Here is a 13,861-nt window from a genome sequence, read left to right as displayed (position 1 = left end):
TCTATTTCTTGTCTAAAATACAAAAGTAAAAATTAGTAAAAGTAAAAGTTAGTAAAAGTAAAAGTTAGTAAAAGTAAAACGTTATTAAAACATTATAATTTATTATAATTCCGATTGAATACTTACATTAAACGCGCGATATCTACGTCTTCGTTCAACTGAAAGGCGAGTCTAAACGAATCCGGACTATTCTCGATAACACCTTGCGCCTCCGCGCGCAAATCCGTGGCGAGGTCTCCCAGAACGTAGGACTTTATCGCAATTAAATCTCCGTTTACATTAATATAATCGGCCGCGTTAATTATCTATTCGATTCGTTCCATATCGAACAGTTCGCGACCGATTTTAACTCTCGCCACTTCGCGTTCCACCGTTTCACGCTTCGTTATTTCGCGAGCGAGAATACTTTGACGCTTCTCGAAACGATCTCGCGTTTTATAAAAATCGACGCGCGGATGTCGCGGTACGATTTATCGATCGCGCCGCGTCTTCCTTCCGCGACCGCTCCGTCGCCGGAAGGGGGTATCTCTACTCGCTCATCGAGTGTCCTTCTTAGGGGACAAACGAATAATAAAAATAGAAATAACAAAAAACATCCGTTAGATAACGCGCATTCCGAATACTCGGCGAACGATGAGATCATCGCCGCCAGAAGGGGGTATCTAGGAGGCATCTAAGGGGTATCTCTAATTTATCGTCGCCGGAAGGAGGTATCTCTAATCGCTCATCGAGTGTTCTTCTTAGGGGACAAACGAATAATAAAATAGAAATAACAAAAAACATCCGTTAGATAACGCGCATCGTTGGAAGGGATATCTTTAATCGCTCATCGAGTATCCTTCTTAGAGGACAAACGAATAATAAAATAGAAATAGCAAAAAACATCCGTTAGATAACGCGCATCGTTGGAAGGGATATCTTTAATCGCTCATCGAGTGTCCTTCTTAGAGGACAAACGAATAATAAAATAGAAATAACAAAAAACATCCGTTAGATAACGCGCATCGTTGAAAGGGATATCTTTAATCGCTCATCGAGTGTCCTTCTTAGAGGACAAACGAATAATAAAAATAGAAATAACAAAAGAGGAACTCGAGCGTCCGCTAGATAACGCGCATTCCGACCGCTCGATATCGAAAGAGGCGCGTTTCCCTCTCCCCCACCCACGTTATTCGTCGACGATAAAAATAGGCGTCTCGCGGAACGCGCGAATCAATCGCGCCCGGCGTCTCTCGATAGTTTACCGCATCTTCCCCGCTTCGCGCGATGACTAACGCGAGGACGGCTCTTCTCGCTCTAGCGACGATGCTCGTCGCCGCGACGGTCGCCGCGCCCTCCGACTCGGAGAGGATCGAGGCGCTCCGTTTCCTGCACGCGTACGGTTTTCTAAAGGACGATGGAGGATTGCTGTCGTCCGATAACGCGACGTCTCTGCGTCGCGCGCTATCGCTGTTTCAAGAATACTATCAATTATCGGGAAACGGCGCGTTAGACGCCGTTACGCTTCACCTTATGCGCAAACCGCGATGCGGTCTCGCGGACATTCCCGATCGCGCGTATAGCCCGATCGCGCGAAAATGGCCGAAGACGCGTCTCGCGTGTAATTTTCAGGTGGTTAGCGAGGAAATCTCGCGAACGGCCGAAACGGCGTTCGCGTTATGGGCGGCGAACTCATCGCTAACTTTCGCGCGCGACCCGTTACGCCCCGATATATTGATATCGTATCGAACGGGCGCGCACACTTACGCGAATCGTCGGAACGTTGGTATTTGCCCGGCGGCCTTCGACGGTCCGGGAGGAGCCCTAGCTCACGCGTTCTTTCCCTCTGGAACGACCGATTTCACATTGGAGATACACGTCGACGATTCCGAACCGTGGCACGTGTATCTAAACAAGAATCCTCCCGACACGCATCACCTGCTACAAACGCTAACGCACGAAATCGGCAACGCATTAGGTCTACAGCACAGCATGCGCAATGACTCTATAACGTTCCCGTATATACCCGACATCGAGAATCAATTTCCAGTTAAGCTGAGCATAGAAGACATTCTTGCTATACAGAATCTGTACGGATCTCACGACGACGGAAACTATCCAACGGCGACTCCCGCGACCACCGCGGCGCCCGCGACGACGAGCGTCGCGCCGACCAACCCAGCGCGCGCGGATATCTGCGCATTGCGGCGCGTGGACGCCGCGCTGATAATGAATCATCGATTATATATAGCTAATCGCCGCAACGTATGATCGGTCGACATGACCGAGAAACGCTACGGTAGACCCATGACGCTCACGGATTACGCGACATTTCTACCGGCGAATTTCACGAGCCTATCCGCCGCGTATCGAAGACCCTCGGGCGATCTCGCGCTATTCGCGAACGATTCGATCTATTTCGCCGAATATCCCAGTCTTAAGCTAAAATCGGGTTGGCCGAGATATCTCCACGATATCGGACTTCCCCGAAACGTTAAAATCAACGCAGCGATAAATACGCACACAGGACAAACCTACGCTATATACGACGATGATAATGTCGCGGAAATCGACGAGTGTCACATGATAGTCGTTAGACACGCTCCATTAAAAGATATATTTCCCGGAATTCCGTCCGCGATAACGTCGGTCTTCCGATACATCGATGGTAATCTATATTTCTTCGCCAAACGTCAGTTCTACGCCTTCAACGAATTCACGAATATCGTAACCTCGGCGGGTCCTTTGGATCTACGCGCGCTCGGCATCGAGTGTCCTACGGACTGCTAAGGCAATTGCGCGATCTCCTTAGTCGCGTCTATCGCCTCGGCGACGCGACCGAGAGAGAGAAGATCGACGATGAGAACGACTAGAGCGACCCTACCGTTATTTTTTTTAAATAGAATATATAAGAGAAAGCGCGCGAAAGGGGAAGAAGCGATCTCTACGCGAGTATATAAAGATCGTCCATCCGTTAAGCGTTTCATTATTGACGGAGAACACCGAAGCTAACGCGCGATAAAGAACAAACGAGAAAGAACGAGCGACGATGTACGCGATAATGGGGGGACAACCGTAGCAGCAACACTCATTCGACGATCGATCGAGGCTAACCGAGCGAGACCGCGAAGATAGCGCGGAATACGCTAAAAAAAGCTAAAATGGACAATGGGTAAGACTATCAAACATTTATTCGAACTAATAATTCGCTAGCACCGTTTCTCTCATCGCTCGCATCTATTTTTAGACGAGATCGCGATCGAACGTCAAGACGCGACGCGGACGTCTCGGCGCGACCGCTCAGAATCTTAGGAAGACGCTATCCATTGACAAAACCGCATATAAACATCTGGAAACCAGCGTTAACGTCAACCGACCCTCTTTCGTAAAAATCGTCCTCGGAGATTATCACGGCAAAGAGATCTCGCTAACGCCGGATACATGGAAGGAACTGCTCGATCTACGATCCACGCTTCTGTCGCACTTTCGCTCCGACGAGCGCGACGAGGCGCGCCCGATGCCAATACACATCGGACAGTTGACGCTACGATTCGGCAAACTCAACAATCTCCGAATACTTCGTCTCGAAACGCCTAAAATTCGTCTGGCCGTATCGAAGAGTACCGTCGTAACTATATTAAATCTGGAACTTTGCGTCAACCGCATCGTTGCATCTTTAAGCGGTTTAACCGCGCGCGTGGACAACAAGCTGACTCGTTTCCTCGACATCGCGGCAGGCGCTCGCGATAAGACGCTTATTCCCGCGATGATACGCGAGAGCGATAACTTCGACCGCAACGATCTGATCGATTGCGAGCTACAGGCTCTGTTCTTCGGGGAATCGTGATACGCTTATCCGCGTACTCGTATTATTAATATATTAAAAATATTGTAAAAGAAAACAATAAAAGCACTTCTCCTCTTTCGCTAGAACGACGATGTCTCTTTATTCCACGACCTTTCGAAGATTCGCCGTCTCGCTAAAGCGACAAGCGCGCTCGTATCGCCGCTAACGCGCGCCTCGAGAAGAGGAGAGCGACGAGAGACGCCCCTCCGTCCGCTCGACCGCCCACCGACGATCCCCCGCCCCCTCGACGCCGGGCGCCCCGCCGTCCGCTCGCGGATCGCGCGCTAGAAGCGTCGCGCGCCCCCCTAAAGAATCGCGACGGCGGATCGCGCGCTAGAAGCGCGAGTCGCGTCAAGGTCGCGAATCGGGAGGAACCGCCACCCCCCGAGCGCCATCTCTCGAGCGCTCTCGGCGACTCGTACCCACCGCTTCCCCCCGGCCGCGCTTCCCCTCTCACCCTACTTACCCCCCCATGCACCCGCCCAGCCCGATCTCCATCCCGCGGGCGCCTACAAACTGCTCCGAAACTATCTCTCTCTCTTCCTCCCCAACGGTACCCTCTCTCTCACACTCACGACAAACTGAGCCAGAACCGGCCTTACTATCCTATTCTAGTTGTATTACTGTTTTTTGCCACGGGAGGCCTGAAAATGCTTTTTGGCCTCCCGTGGCAAAAAAATGCTTTTTCGCCTCCCTCTCGACCGTAAAGCGATACGCTAGAAGAATAAGGATAGTATGATCGTTGATCCTTTTCTATATTTCCTTTCCACGGTGCGTCCACGCGAACAATGCAATCGTGTGTGTACGTATACGGACATACACCTCTACATAGAGATCGAGAATTTATTTCTTAGATTAGTAACCCTGAAGTGGGAGTTTCGCATTGTCACCGCGCGAGATCTCCAATATCAATTCGGAGTTTGGCCGTCACCGTCACTCCTGTCGACCCTTAATTTACTAGGTGTTTACGAGCTCCGTAAAGTTAGCTGGATTACTTTAACTTTTTAATAATTAAAATTATCTAATCGTTTGGTGATCGTTTGGTGATGATTGGTAGTCTAATTAAAACGTTTGGTGGTCAATCGTTTTATTTTTTTAATTGAATAATTAAAATATTGGTGTAAAGTTAGCCGGATATTTTTAATTTTTAGTGTAATCGATTAAATCAGGGCTTATTCGATGCAGAATCGTTAGGTGGTCACAAATCCTTTATTTACGTTTGGTAGTCCATAATTTATTCAAAAAGTAAAAAAAACCATATGCGGTTAGGTAGTGGGGATGGCTAACTGGAAGCTGTAAAGTTAGCCGAATAATTATATTATTTACCAACCAATTTTGTTCAAATTGGTCTTAATTGAAAGACAATCATTTGATTGGTAGTTTAATTACAATATTTGGTAGTTAATTATTAGGCTATTACGATTATAAAACCATGTGCATTGATCCTGCGCTTGCACATGCCTTCGTCGTGTAATGGCTCTCGCAGACAAACGCGATGACGCGACGTGCGATATCCAATGAGAGCTCTGCTTTTCGGAAAAAATAAAGCTCTCATTGGATATCGCGCTGATCTGCAAGAGCCATAAAAGTGCCTTTACATGGCAGCGTTAAGCGTCGAGCGTCTGCGCAGAAAAATGCGCAGAATTTAAACGAGATAGATTTTCGGCTGAAATTAGATTCTGCACAATTTTCTGCGCAGACACTCGACTCTTAACGTTGCCATGTAAAGCCACCTTAAAAGTGCCTTTACAAGATTGAAATTTGACCTATTAGGACAAAGAAATTTTAGTTCCTTTTGTTCTGATTAGTCAAATTCCAATTTTTAATCTTCAATCCTCAATTTTCAATGCGTAGTCTGATACGGGTTTAAAGCCCGTGTGTTGTTGAAATGTTTCATGCAAAAGTTGTAGAGCTCTAAGTGGCGCATTACATAATATTAGTATAACCTTGAATAGCACCGTCAAAGTCACATAAAAATCACTTTGAATTTTGTAAATGGAACCTCCTATTTTTCATTACATATTCTTACAGCTTACCTCGAGAGCTTTCGAAAACACTATAATAAAGTATTTTTTCATTAAGTACTTTTTGAGTTATTTTAATCTGACATATTTTGATATAAAAAATAAAATATTTCGTAAAATATTCAGTTTTCGATAATGTTACCGTAATACTTTTATGTACAGAATAATGAGACAAATCAATTAGTGCAAAAAAAAATAAATAATTGTTTAAAAAAATACATTGTAGATAATTTTCTTAAAAACAATTATTGTTTTATACTAATTGATTTGTCTCATTATTCTGTACAAAGTAGTATTACGATAAGATTATAGAAAACTAAATATTTTACGAGATATTTAATTTTTTATATCAAAATATGTCAGTATACAGAAAATATCGCGACTTTTGCGCAATCTCCTCACCATCATCTCAGTCACTCTAGTCCTTCTCTTTAGTGTTTCTCTTTAGTCTCTTTCTCTCTTCCTTTTCTCTCTCGTACGCGACCTCAACCCAATCCCGATGCCGGTCTTATCAATCCAATCAGCATCGCGCCACGCTATCAGCCAATCAAAATCAAGCTCTCAGGAGCTTTTCCGCGCTCCTGCGTCGATATCGACAATCGACCCTTCCGGTGATCCTCGATCATTCCGTGAGTAACGGTCTTTCATAGCGCACGCTGTCTTTGAAAAAATCTACGAAGCTCTCGGGATTTGGTTTGCGACTCGGATCGGATCTAGAAATCAATCTCACGGTGTTCTTAAGGATCTCAGTGAACATAAGGACATTATCAACCGGAAATCAATCATCGAAGTAAGTGTAAGTGTGAATATTCGCGAGGTGCGGCTCGGACCAACGTACGTGCGCGTGGACTCTAAACGTTCTTCCCGTCACCCCCCCCCCCCGAAACCAGAAACTCCTCGGGTACTTTATCAAACATTTTTTGGTCTTTCGAGCCGGATCGGTGGGTGCGGTAACGAATATCTGTGTGCGGATTTAGAAATTCGGTTGTGTGCTTTCCACGTGCTAACGGCGAAAGTTCGAGAACGATCCGTGTCGTGCTTTCTCTCTCGCTCTGACCTCCGTCGGGCTCGGTTGCTCGTGCGTATTCGGCGACGCTCGGACAGACTCGGGCGCTGGGTAACGGATCTCTACGACACGTGCTCAGGCTCACCCTCTCAACGGCCATCTTGTGAGCCCCGTGCGCGGGATACGGACGGCTCATCGCACACTCTCTCCTCAGTGAATCTGAAAGAACATATTTGTGCGCGGACGTAGAAATTCGAGTGTGTGCTTTCCACGTGCTAACGGCGAAAGTTCGAGAACGATCGGTGTCGTGCTTTCTCTCTCGCTCTGACTTCTGTCGGGCTTGGTTGCTCGTGCGTGTTCGGCGACGCTCAGACGGACTCGGGCGCTCGGTAACGGATCTCTACGACACGTGTTCAGGCTCACTCTCTCAGTGGCCATCTTGTGAGCCTCGTGCGCGGGATACGGACGGCTCATCGCACACTCTCTCCTCAGTGAATCGGATCGAACATCTCTGTGTGCGGACTAAGAGAACCAAGTGTGTGCTTTCCAAGTGCTACCGGCGAAAGCTTGAGAACGATCCTCGGCGCGTTCTCTCTCTCGCTCTCAGACTTCCGGCGCGCCCGCCAGTTCGTGCGTGTTCGGCGACGCTCGGACGGATTCGGGCGCTCGGCAACGGATCTCCGCGACGCGACCAGGCGCTCTCTCTCGCTCCCGTATCCACGCGGTGCTTTGACTCACCCTCTCCATGGCCATCTTGTGAGTCTCGTGCGCGGTATACGGACCTCTCTTTCTCACTCTCGGAGATGCACGGCTCATCGGACACTCTCTCTTCAGTGAAGTTAATCAATGCGACATCACCACAATGGAAGCGCTCAATGCCTTGGAGTCTCTCGAAGCCCCTGTTCAACACTGGGATCATCTCTTGGTTCACCTCACTGTCCAACGGCTCGACCCAAGCATCCGAGAGGCATGGGAAGTCAAACTTGGCTCCACTACGGACCCCCCATCATACAAGGACATTCGCACATTTCTCACCGGCCGCGCTCGAGCCATGGAAAGTATGGAATTCGAAACGTTGAGCGTCTCTCCAGCGGACAATCCAGCGTCCCCGGCATTACGACACAGCAGCAAACCATCTACGGCCACCGCTCATGTGGCCATCTCACTCCCCTCCGGGACTTCGGAGACCTCTGAATGTGCACTGTGCTCTGGCCCTCATTACATTGTCTCTTGTCCTCGTTTCAGAGATATGTCTCCTCATCTGCGGCGCAACATTGTAATCGACCATCGACTCTGCTTTAATTGCTTGGGCAGGCATAACGCACTCGCCTGTCAAAACTCCAAGAGGTGCAGAGACTGCGGCAACAAGCATCATACCATGATACACATGGATGGTGAACCGCCCCCACGTCGGTCAGCTACACAAGGCAGGGTAACTTCGACCGCAGCCCCAAAGACGTCGGCGCTAGCCTCGCCAACTGAGAACACTACATCAGCGGCTTCGGAATGACACGCACGCAGTCCTCGCTACATCTCACTCGGCAGTTCTCACTCGTCCGACAGTCTTACTCGCTACTTGTTGCGGCATCATCCGATCACCTGGCGGCTCGCCTCACTCGGTCAAGATGCTCATCGATCCCGGATCGGAACTCACCTTTGCTTCTGGACAACTTATCAAAATCCTCCAGGTACCTCGACGGCACGCCTCTGTCCCCATCATAGGTATTGGCGGATTTCAGTCGGAGCGAACTCGGGGTGTTGTCCCCCTAACACTTCACTCAGCTTACTCTTCGCAATACATCAAGGTCACCCCTCACATGACAGAGCCAATCATCACACTGGTGTGCGCCAAAACCAAGGTCGCACCTCTCAAAAAACTCACCATTCCCCGGCTGGAACTCATGGCGGCGGTTCTACTCTCTCGTCTCATCAGCTATGTTCAACAAACACTAGAACTCGCGGAGATACCAATCTACCTGTGGACGGACTCATCAGTATCGCTCACCTGGATCAACAGTCATTCTTCTCGCTGGAAGAACTTCGTTCGGAATCGAGTGGCGGCAATTCAAGAACGCGTACCTCAGGGCCATTGGCGGTTTATTCCCGGCAAGGAGAATCCAGCAGACTGTGCTTCTCGCGGTCTCTCTTCCGCGCAACTCTCTCGGCATCATCTTTGGTGGAACGGTCCCTCGTGGCTAGCACAGTCTCCTCAACATTGGCCAAGCACGGTATCACAGCTAAATTCGGCGGCGACTCTTGAGGAGCGGCCCGGGCTTCTTCTCACCTCCTCAACAATGGCAACACCACCTCTGGGAGCTTCTCTATCGTTACTCATCGCTCACACGGCTTCTTCGGATTACGGCTCACTGTCAACGGTGTTGCGCGATCCTCAAAGGTATACCACAGTCTTCTCTGGCCACACCTCTCACACCTGCAGATCTGGAAGTTTCACGACTATATTGGATTCGGTCAATCCAATCAGCGTACTTCTCATCGGAACTGACACTCATCTCAAGCGGAGCACACTTGTCAAGGTCTCATCCTCTCGCCAAGTTTACGGCCTTCATCGATCATTCGGGCATCCTCAGAGTCGGAGGCCGACTCAAGCATTCTCAATTGGACTCTGAATGCAAGCACCCAGCCATCTTGCCACGGAATTCATATCTGTCCCGACTCATTATATCGGACGCCTATCTAAGGACTCTTCACGGCGGAACTCAGGTAATCTTGACTTATCTTCGCCAGGCTTACTGGATCGTTGGTGGCCGAGCTCCAGTAAGATCTCACATTCTCCGCTGCGTTCGGTGTGCTCGACAACGAGGCGTAAAGGCACAGCAACTCATGGGTCAACTGCCATCATCTCGCATTACGCCTCATCTCGTCCCTTCCTCAACACAGGCCCCCTCACTCTTAAAACATGGCGAGGACGAGGGGCTAAGTGTCACAAGGGATGGTTAGCCATCTTTGTTTGCTTCTCAACTTCGGCGGTTCATCTGGAGGCAGTGACGGACTACTCAACAGACGGATTCATCGCAGCGTATCGGCGGTTAACGGGACGGCGAGGTATCTGCCAAACTCTTTTTAGCGACTGTGGAACCAATTTTCAGGGGACAGATACATCTCTTAAGCGGCTATTCAATGCGGGATCAAAGGAATTCTCGGAACTCGCTCAGCTACTGACCCATGACGGCACCACTTGGGTCTTCAATCCTCCAGCAACCCCTCACTTCGGCGGTAAATGGGAGGCCGCTGTCAAATCGGTCAAGCATCATCTGCGAAGAACTATAGGCGAGACTGCCCTAACCTATGAAGAATTTACGACTCTTTTAGTTCAAATCGAGGCAGTCCTCAACTCCAGGCCATTGTGTCCACTTTCTGACGACCCGGAAGACCTGGCAGCCCTCACCCCCGGGCACTTCATCATCGGGGCAGCGCCAACTACAATTCCGGAGCCATCTCTCTCCGTAGTGCCCCTCCCAAGGTTATCTCGGTGGCAGCTCATTCAGCAACAATTCCAGCATTTCTGGTCACGTTGGTCAGCTGAATATCTTCAACGTCAGCTAGCGATATCGAAATGGCATCATCCCTCCACGCAAATCAAGGTCGGCTCTCTTGTACTTCTCACGGATAAGAGATTCCCCCCATCAAAATGGCCTCTTGCTCGGGTAACACAGCTTCATCTTGGCTCGGACGGTCTCTGCAGAGTGGTCACCCTCAAGGCCCTCAAGACGGCCACAACAGAACTCAAGCGACCTATCACAAAGTTGGCAGTGCTTCTGACGACACCAGATCAACCCTCACCCACGGACCAACCAGCAACGGATTCGGCCTCACCATCACCAATAGCATAATTTTTCAACGCTGTTGTAGAAGGCGGGCGGAATGTTCAGAAAATATCGCGACTTTTGCGCAATCTCCTCACCATCATCTCGCTCACTCTAGTCCTTCTCTTTAGTGTTCTTTCTCTCTGCCTTTTCTCTCTCGTACGCGACCTCAACCCAATCCCGATGCCGGTCTTATCAATCCAATAAGCATCGCGCCACGCTATCAGCCAATCATAATCAAGCTCTCAGGAGCTTTTCCGCGCTCCTGCGTCGATATCGACCCTTCCGGTGATCCTCGATCATTCCGTGAGTAACGGTCTTTCATAGCGCACGCTGTCTTTGAAAAAATCTACGAAGCTCTCGGGATTTGGTTTGCGACTCGGATCGGATCTAGAAATCAATCTCACGGTGTTCTCAAGGATCTCAGTGAACATAAGGACATTATCAACCGGAAATCAATCATCGAAGTAAGTGTAAGTGTGAATATTCGCGAGGTGCGGCTCGGACCAACGTACGTGCGCGTGGACTCTAAACGTTCTTCCCGTCACCCCCCGAAACCAGAAACTCCTCGGGTACTTTATCAAACAGTCAGATTAAAATATAAAATAACTTAAAAGGTACTTTTAATAAAAAAATACTTTATAGTGTTTTGGAAAGCTCTCGAGATAAGCTACTAGAATATATTATGAAAAATAGGGGGTCCCATTTAAAAAATTCAATGTGATTTTTATATGACCTTGACGGTGCTATTCAAGATCATACTAATATTATTATATAATGCGCCACTTAGAGTTCTACAAATTTTGAATGAAACATTTTTCACGAAACGTTGTTTCCTTAAAAAACTGCTGATACGGGCGCTCTGTTACATCCTGTATATACAGGGTGACTCCGAACGTTCGAGCCTGACTTTGAGATCTTATAGGAAATTTAATTCTGAACGAAAAATTTCCTATAAACATAGATAGAAAAATGTTTCCTTACGAAGTTATCACTCAAAAACTTCTAATGCAAAGGAAGAGCAAAAGATGAAAAGAAAATGAAATAAAAAGAAAATAAAACTTAATAAATTTCTTGAAAAAATGATAAAAATAAAAAATAAAAATCTTTTTCTTTTATGAAAATAAAATAAATTTTTTTAAACTAAAATAACACGTAATAGTAGTGTTACGTCCTGGCGACTGCACGATTCCTTCCTTCCGCAATGTTGCGGCAACGATAATCGATCGGTGATAAAAATAAGTCGTTCAGTAAATGGAGCATCTTGCGCCACGCATTTCTTTAAACATTTAGTCACTTGTCAATATCAATATCTATGAGCAACCGTGGGAAAGACGCGAGAGACCGGTGACGAAACCGCGCCAGTCGCCTAAAAATAAATAAAAATCAGTAGATATCCTCGAAATAGAATTTTCCAACGGAAGAATAAATTGATATCGAAAAGATAATAAAATTCCTTCTAAGAAAATATCCGACAAACGTAACTAAATCAATAATGATGAAACTCCTGTGACGACATATCCAGTAACGACAGTAAGACCCTAGTAGTATAGGGGCAACTATAGCTAGACACAACAAACCCCCACCACCGACCCCGACCTCCTGCTGTGTGCCTGTGCTGGCCACGCCAACCACAGGTACCTATGGAAAAAAGAGGGGACTCGTGACCCATATTAAGTTAGCCCCCCCACCAACGCCAAATTAAGTCAAATACATAAAATAATTTAGTGCTAATTATGTGCTAATTAGTTGCCGTAGTCCGAATTTTGTTGCTCAAACCGTTTAGCAGGAATTTACATTCAAAGTGGGGGGTGCTAGCTTGACATTAAGCCAGCCCCACCCATAGTGAAAAAAATATATAGTATGCTCGAATCAAAAAATAAAATACACTAGAATTTGTTGCTATTTTGTTGCTCTAAAATAACATAAAAATATTTTTAAAAAAGTATATTATTTAATTAATACCACTATATACTCAGTCTCGCCGCGCCGTACCATTCACTTGCGCGAAGTAAAAGTAAATAAAAAAATGTATTGCTCGCATGTTTTTGGTACTAAAATAATCTGTAGACAATATACTACCGAAATATATGAGAAACTGAATTTGTTGCTCGTCTTAAAGTATTAAAAATCGATACTTTGTCGTCGCGAACCCTATATAACGCGCTCTTATATTATATAAATTAACTAAAAGAATTTGTTGCTCGCATGTTTTTGGTATTAAAATAATCTGTGGACAATATACTATCGAAATATATAAGAAACTGAATTTGTTGCTCGTCTTAAAGTATTAAAAATTGATACTTTGTCGTCGCGGACCCTATACGACGCGCTCTTATATTATATAAATTAACTAAAAGAATTTGTTGCTCGTATGTTTTTGGTATTAAAATAATCTGTGGACAATATACTATCGAAATATATAAGAAACTGAATTTGTTGCTCGTCTTAAAGTATTAAAAATCGATACTTTGTCATCGCGGACCCTATACGACGCGCTCTTATATTATATAAATTAACTAAAAGAATTTGTTGCTCGCATGTTTTTGGTATTAAAATAATCTGTGGACAATATACTATCGAAATATATAAGAAACTGAATTTGTTGCTCGTCTTAAAGTATTAAAAATCGATACTTTGTCATCGCGGACCCTATATGACGCGCTCTTATATTATATAAATTAACTAAAAGAATTTGTTGCTCGCATGTTTTTGGTATTAAAATAATCTGTGGACAATATACTATCGAAATATATAAGAAACTGAATTTGTTGCTCGTCTTAAAGTATTAAAAATCGATACTTTGTCATCGCGGACCCTATACGACGCGCTCTTATATTATATAAATTAACTAAAAGAATTTGTTGCTCGCATGTTTTTGGTATTAAAATAATCTGTGGACAATATACTATCGAGATATATAAAAGTCTGAATTTGTTGCTCTTTACAGAATACATATGATTATCTTTTATCGTTCTATATCTCGAAATTTCATTTTTGTTAATTTCAAACTGTTTTGCATATATGTATATATATAAAAAGACATAGTAGTGTCTTACGCCAATATGTAGTATATATGTTTCTTGAAAAGAGAAGCCTTTTCATGTCATCGTGCCGAAATGTTCGGCAGCGCTTTGTATCGTCTGAAAGTAGATAAAGGCACGTTTTGTTTTGACATCGG

The 13,861-nt window shown here is 46.1% G+C and overlaps 3 protein-coding genes across 3 annotated transcripts; all 3 read left to right on the top strand.

Moving 5' to 3' along the window:
- Positions 1-1,266: 1,266 nt before the first annotated feature.
- LOC138941267 (interstitial collagenase-like) lies at positions 1,267-2,250 on the top strand. The gene has a single exon (XM_070311171.1). The coding sequence runs from the start codon at positions 1,267-1,269 to the stop codon at positions 2,248-2,250; it is 984 nt and encodes a 327-aa protein (XP_070167272.1).
- A 5,468-nt stretch (positions 2,251-7,718) lies between these two features.
- On the top strand, positions 7,719-8,366 carry LOC138939968 (uncharacterized). Its single transcript, XM_070308789.1, has one exon. The coding sequence runs from the start codon at positions 7,719-7,721 to the stop codon at positions 8,364-8,366; it is 648 nt and encodes a 215-aa protein (XP_070164890.1).
- Positions 8,367-9,483: 1,117 nt separating this feature from the next.
- Positions 9,484-10,707, top strand: LOC138938716 (uncharacterized). The gene has a single exon (XM_070306334.1). It carries the CDS (start codon positions 9,484-9,486, stop codon positions 10,705-10,707), a length of 1,224 nt encoding a protein of 407 aa, XP_070162435.1.
- Positions 10,708-13,861: the final 3,154 nt, after the last annotated feature.

Source organism: Polyergus mexicanus, unplaced genomic scaffold (genome assembly GCF_030449975.1).
Source record: "Polyergus mexicanus isolate NDT 795.1 unplaced genomic scaffold, iyPolMexi1.0 SCAF_1, whole genome shotgun sequence".
In the NCBI taxonomy this organism is placed as follows: domain Eukaryota; kingdom Metazoa; phylum Arthropoda; class Insecta; order Hymenoptera; family Formicidae; genus Polyergus; species Polyergus mexicanus.
The sequence above is the reverse complement of the archived record's forward strand: the minus strand, read 5'-3'. Positions and strand labels throughout refer to the sequence as shown.

Excerpts from the sequence above, each read along its gene's own strand:
- LOC138941267 (XM_070311171.1), top strand. The coding sequence starts at position 1,267 with ATGACTAACGCGAGGACGGCTCTTCTCGCTCTAGCGACGATGCTCGTC.
- LOC138939968 (XM_070308789.1), top strand. The coding sequence starts at position 7,719 with ATGGAAGCGCTCAATGCCTTGGAGTCTCTCGAAGCCCCTGTTCAACAC.
- LOC138938716 (XM_070306334.1), top strand. The coding sequence starts at position 9,484 with ATGCAAGCACCCAGCCATCTTGCCACGGAATTCATATCTGTCCCGACT.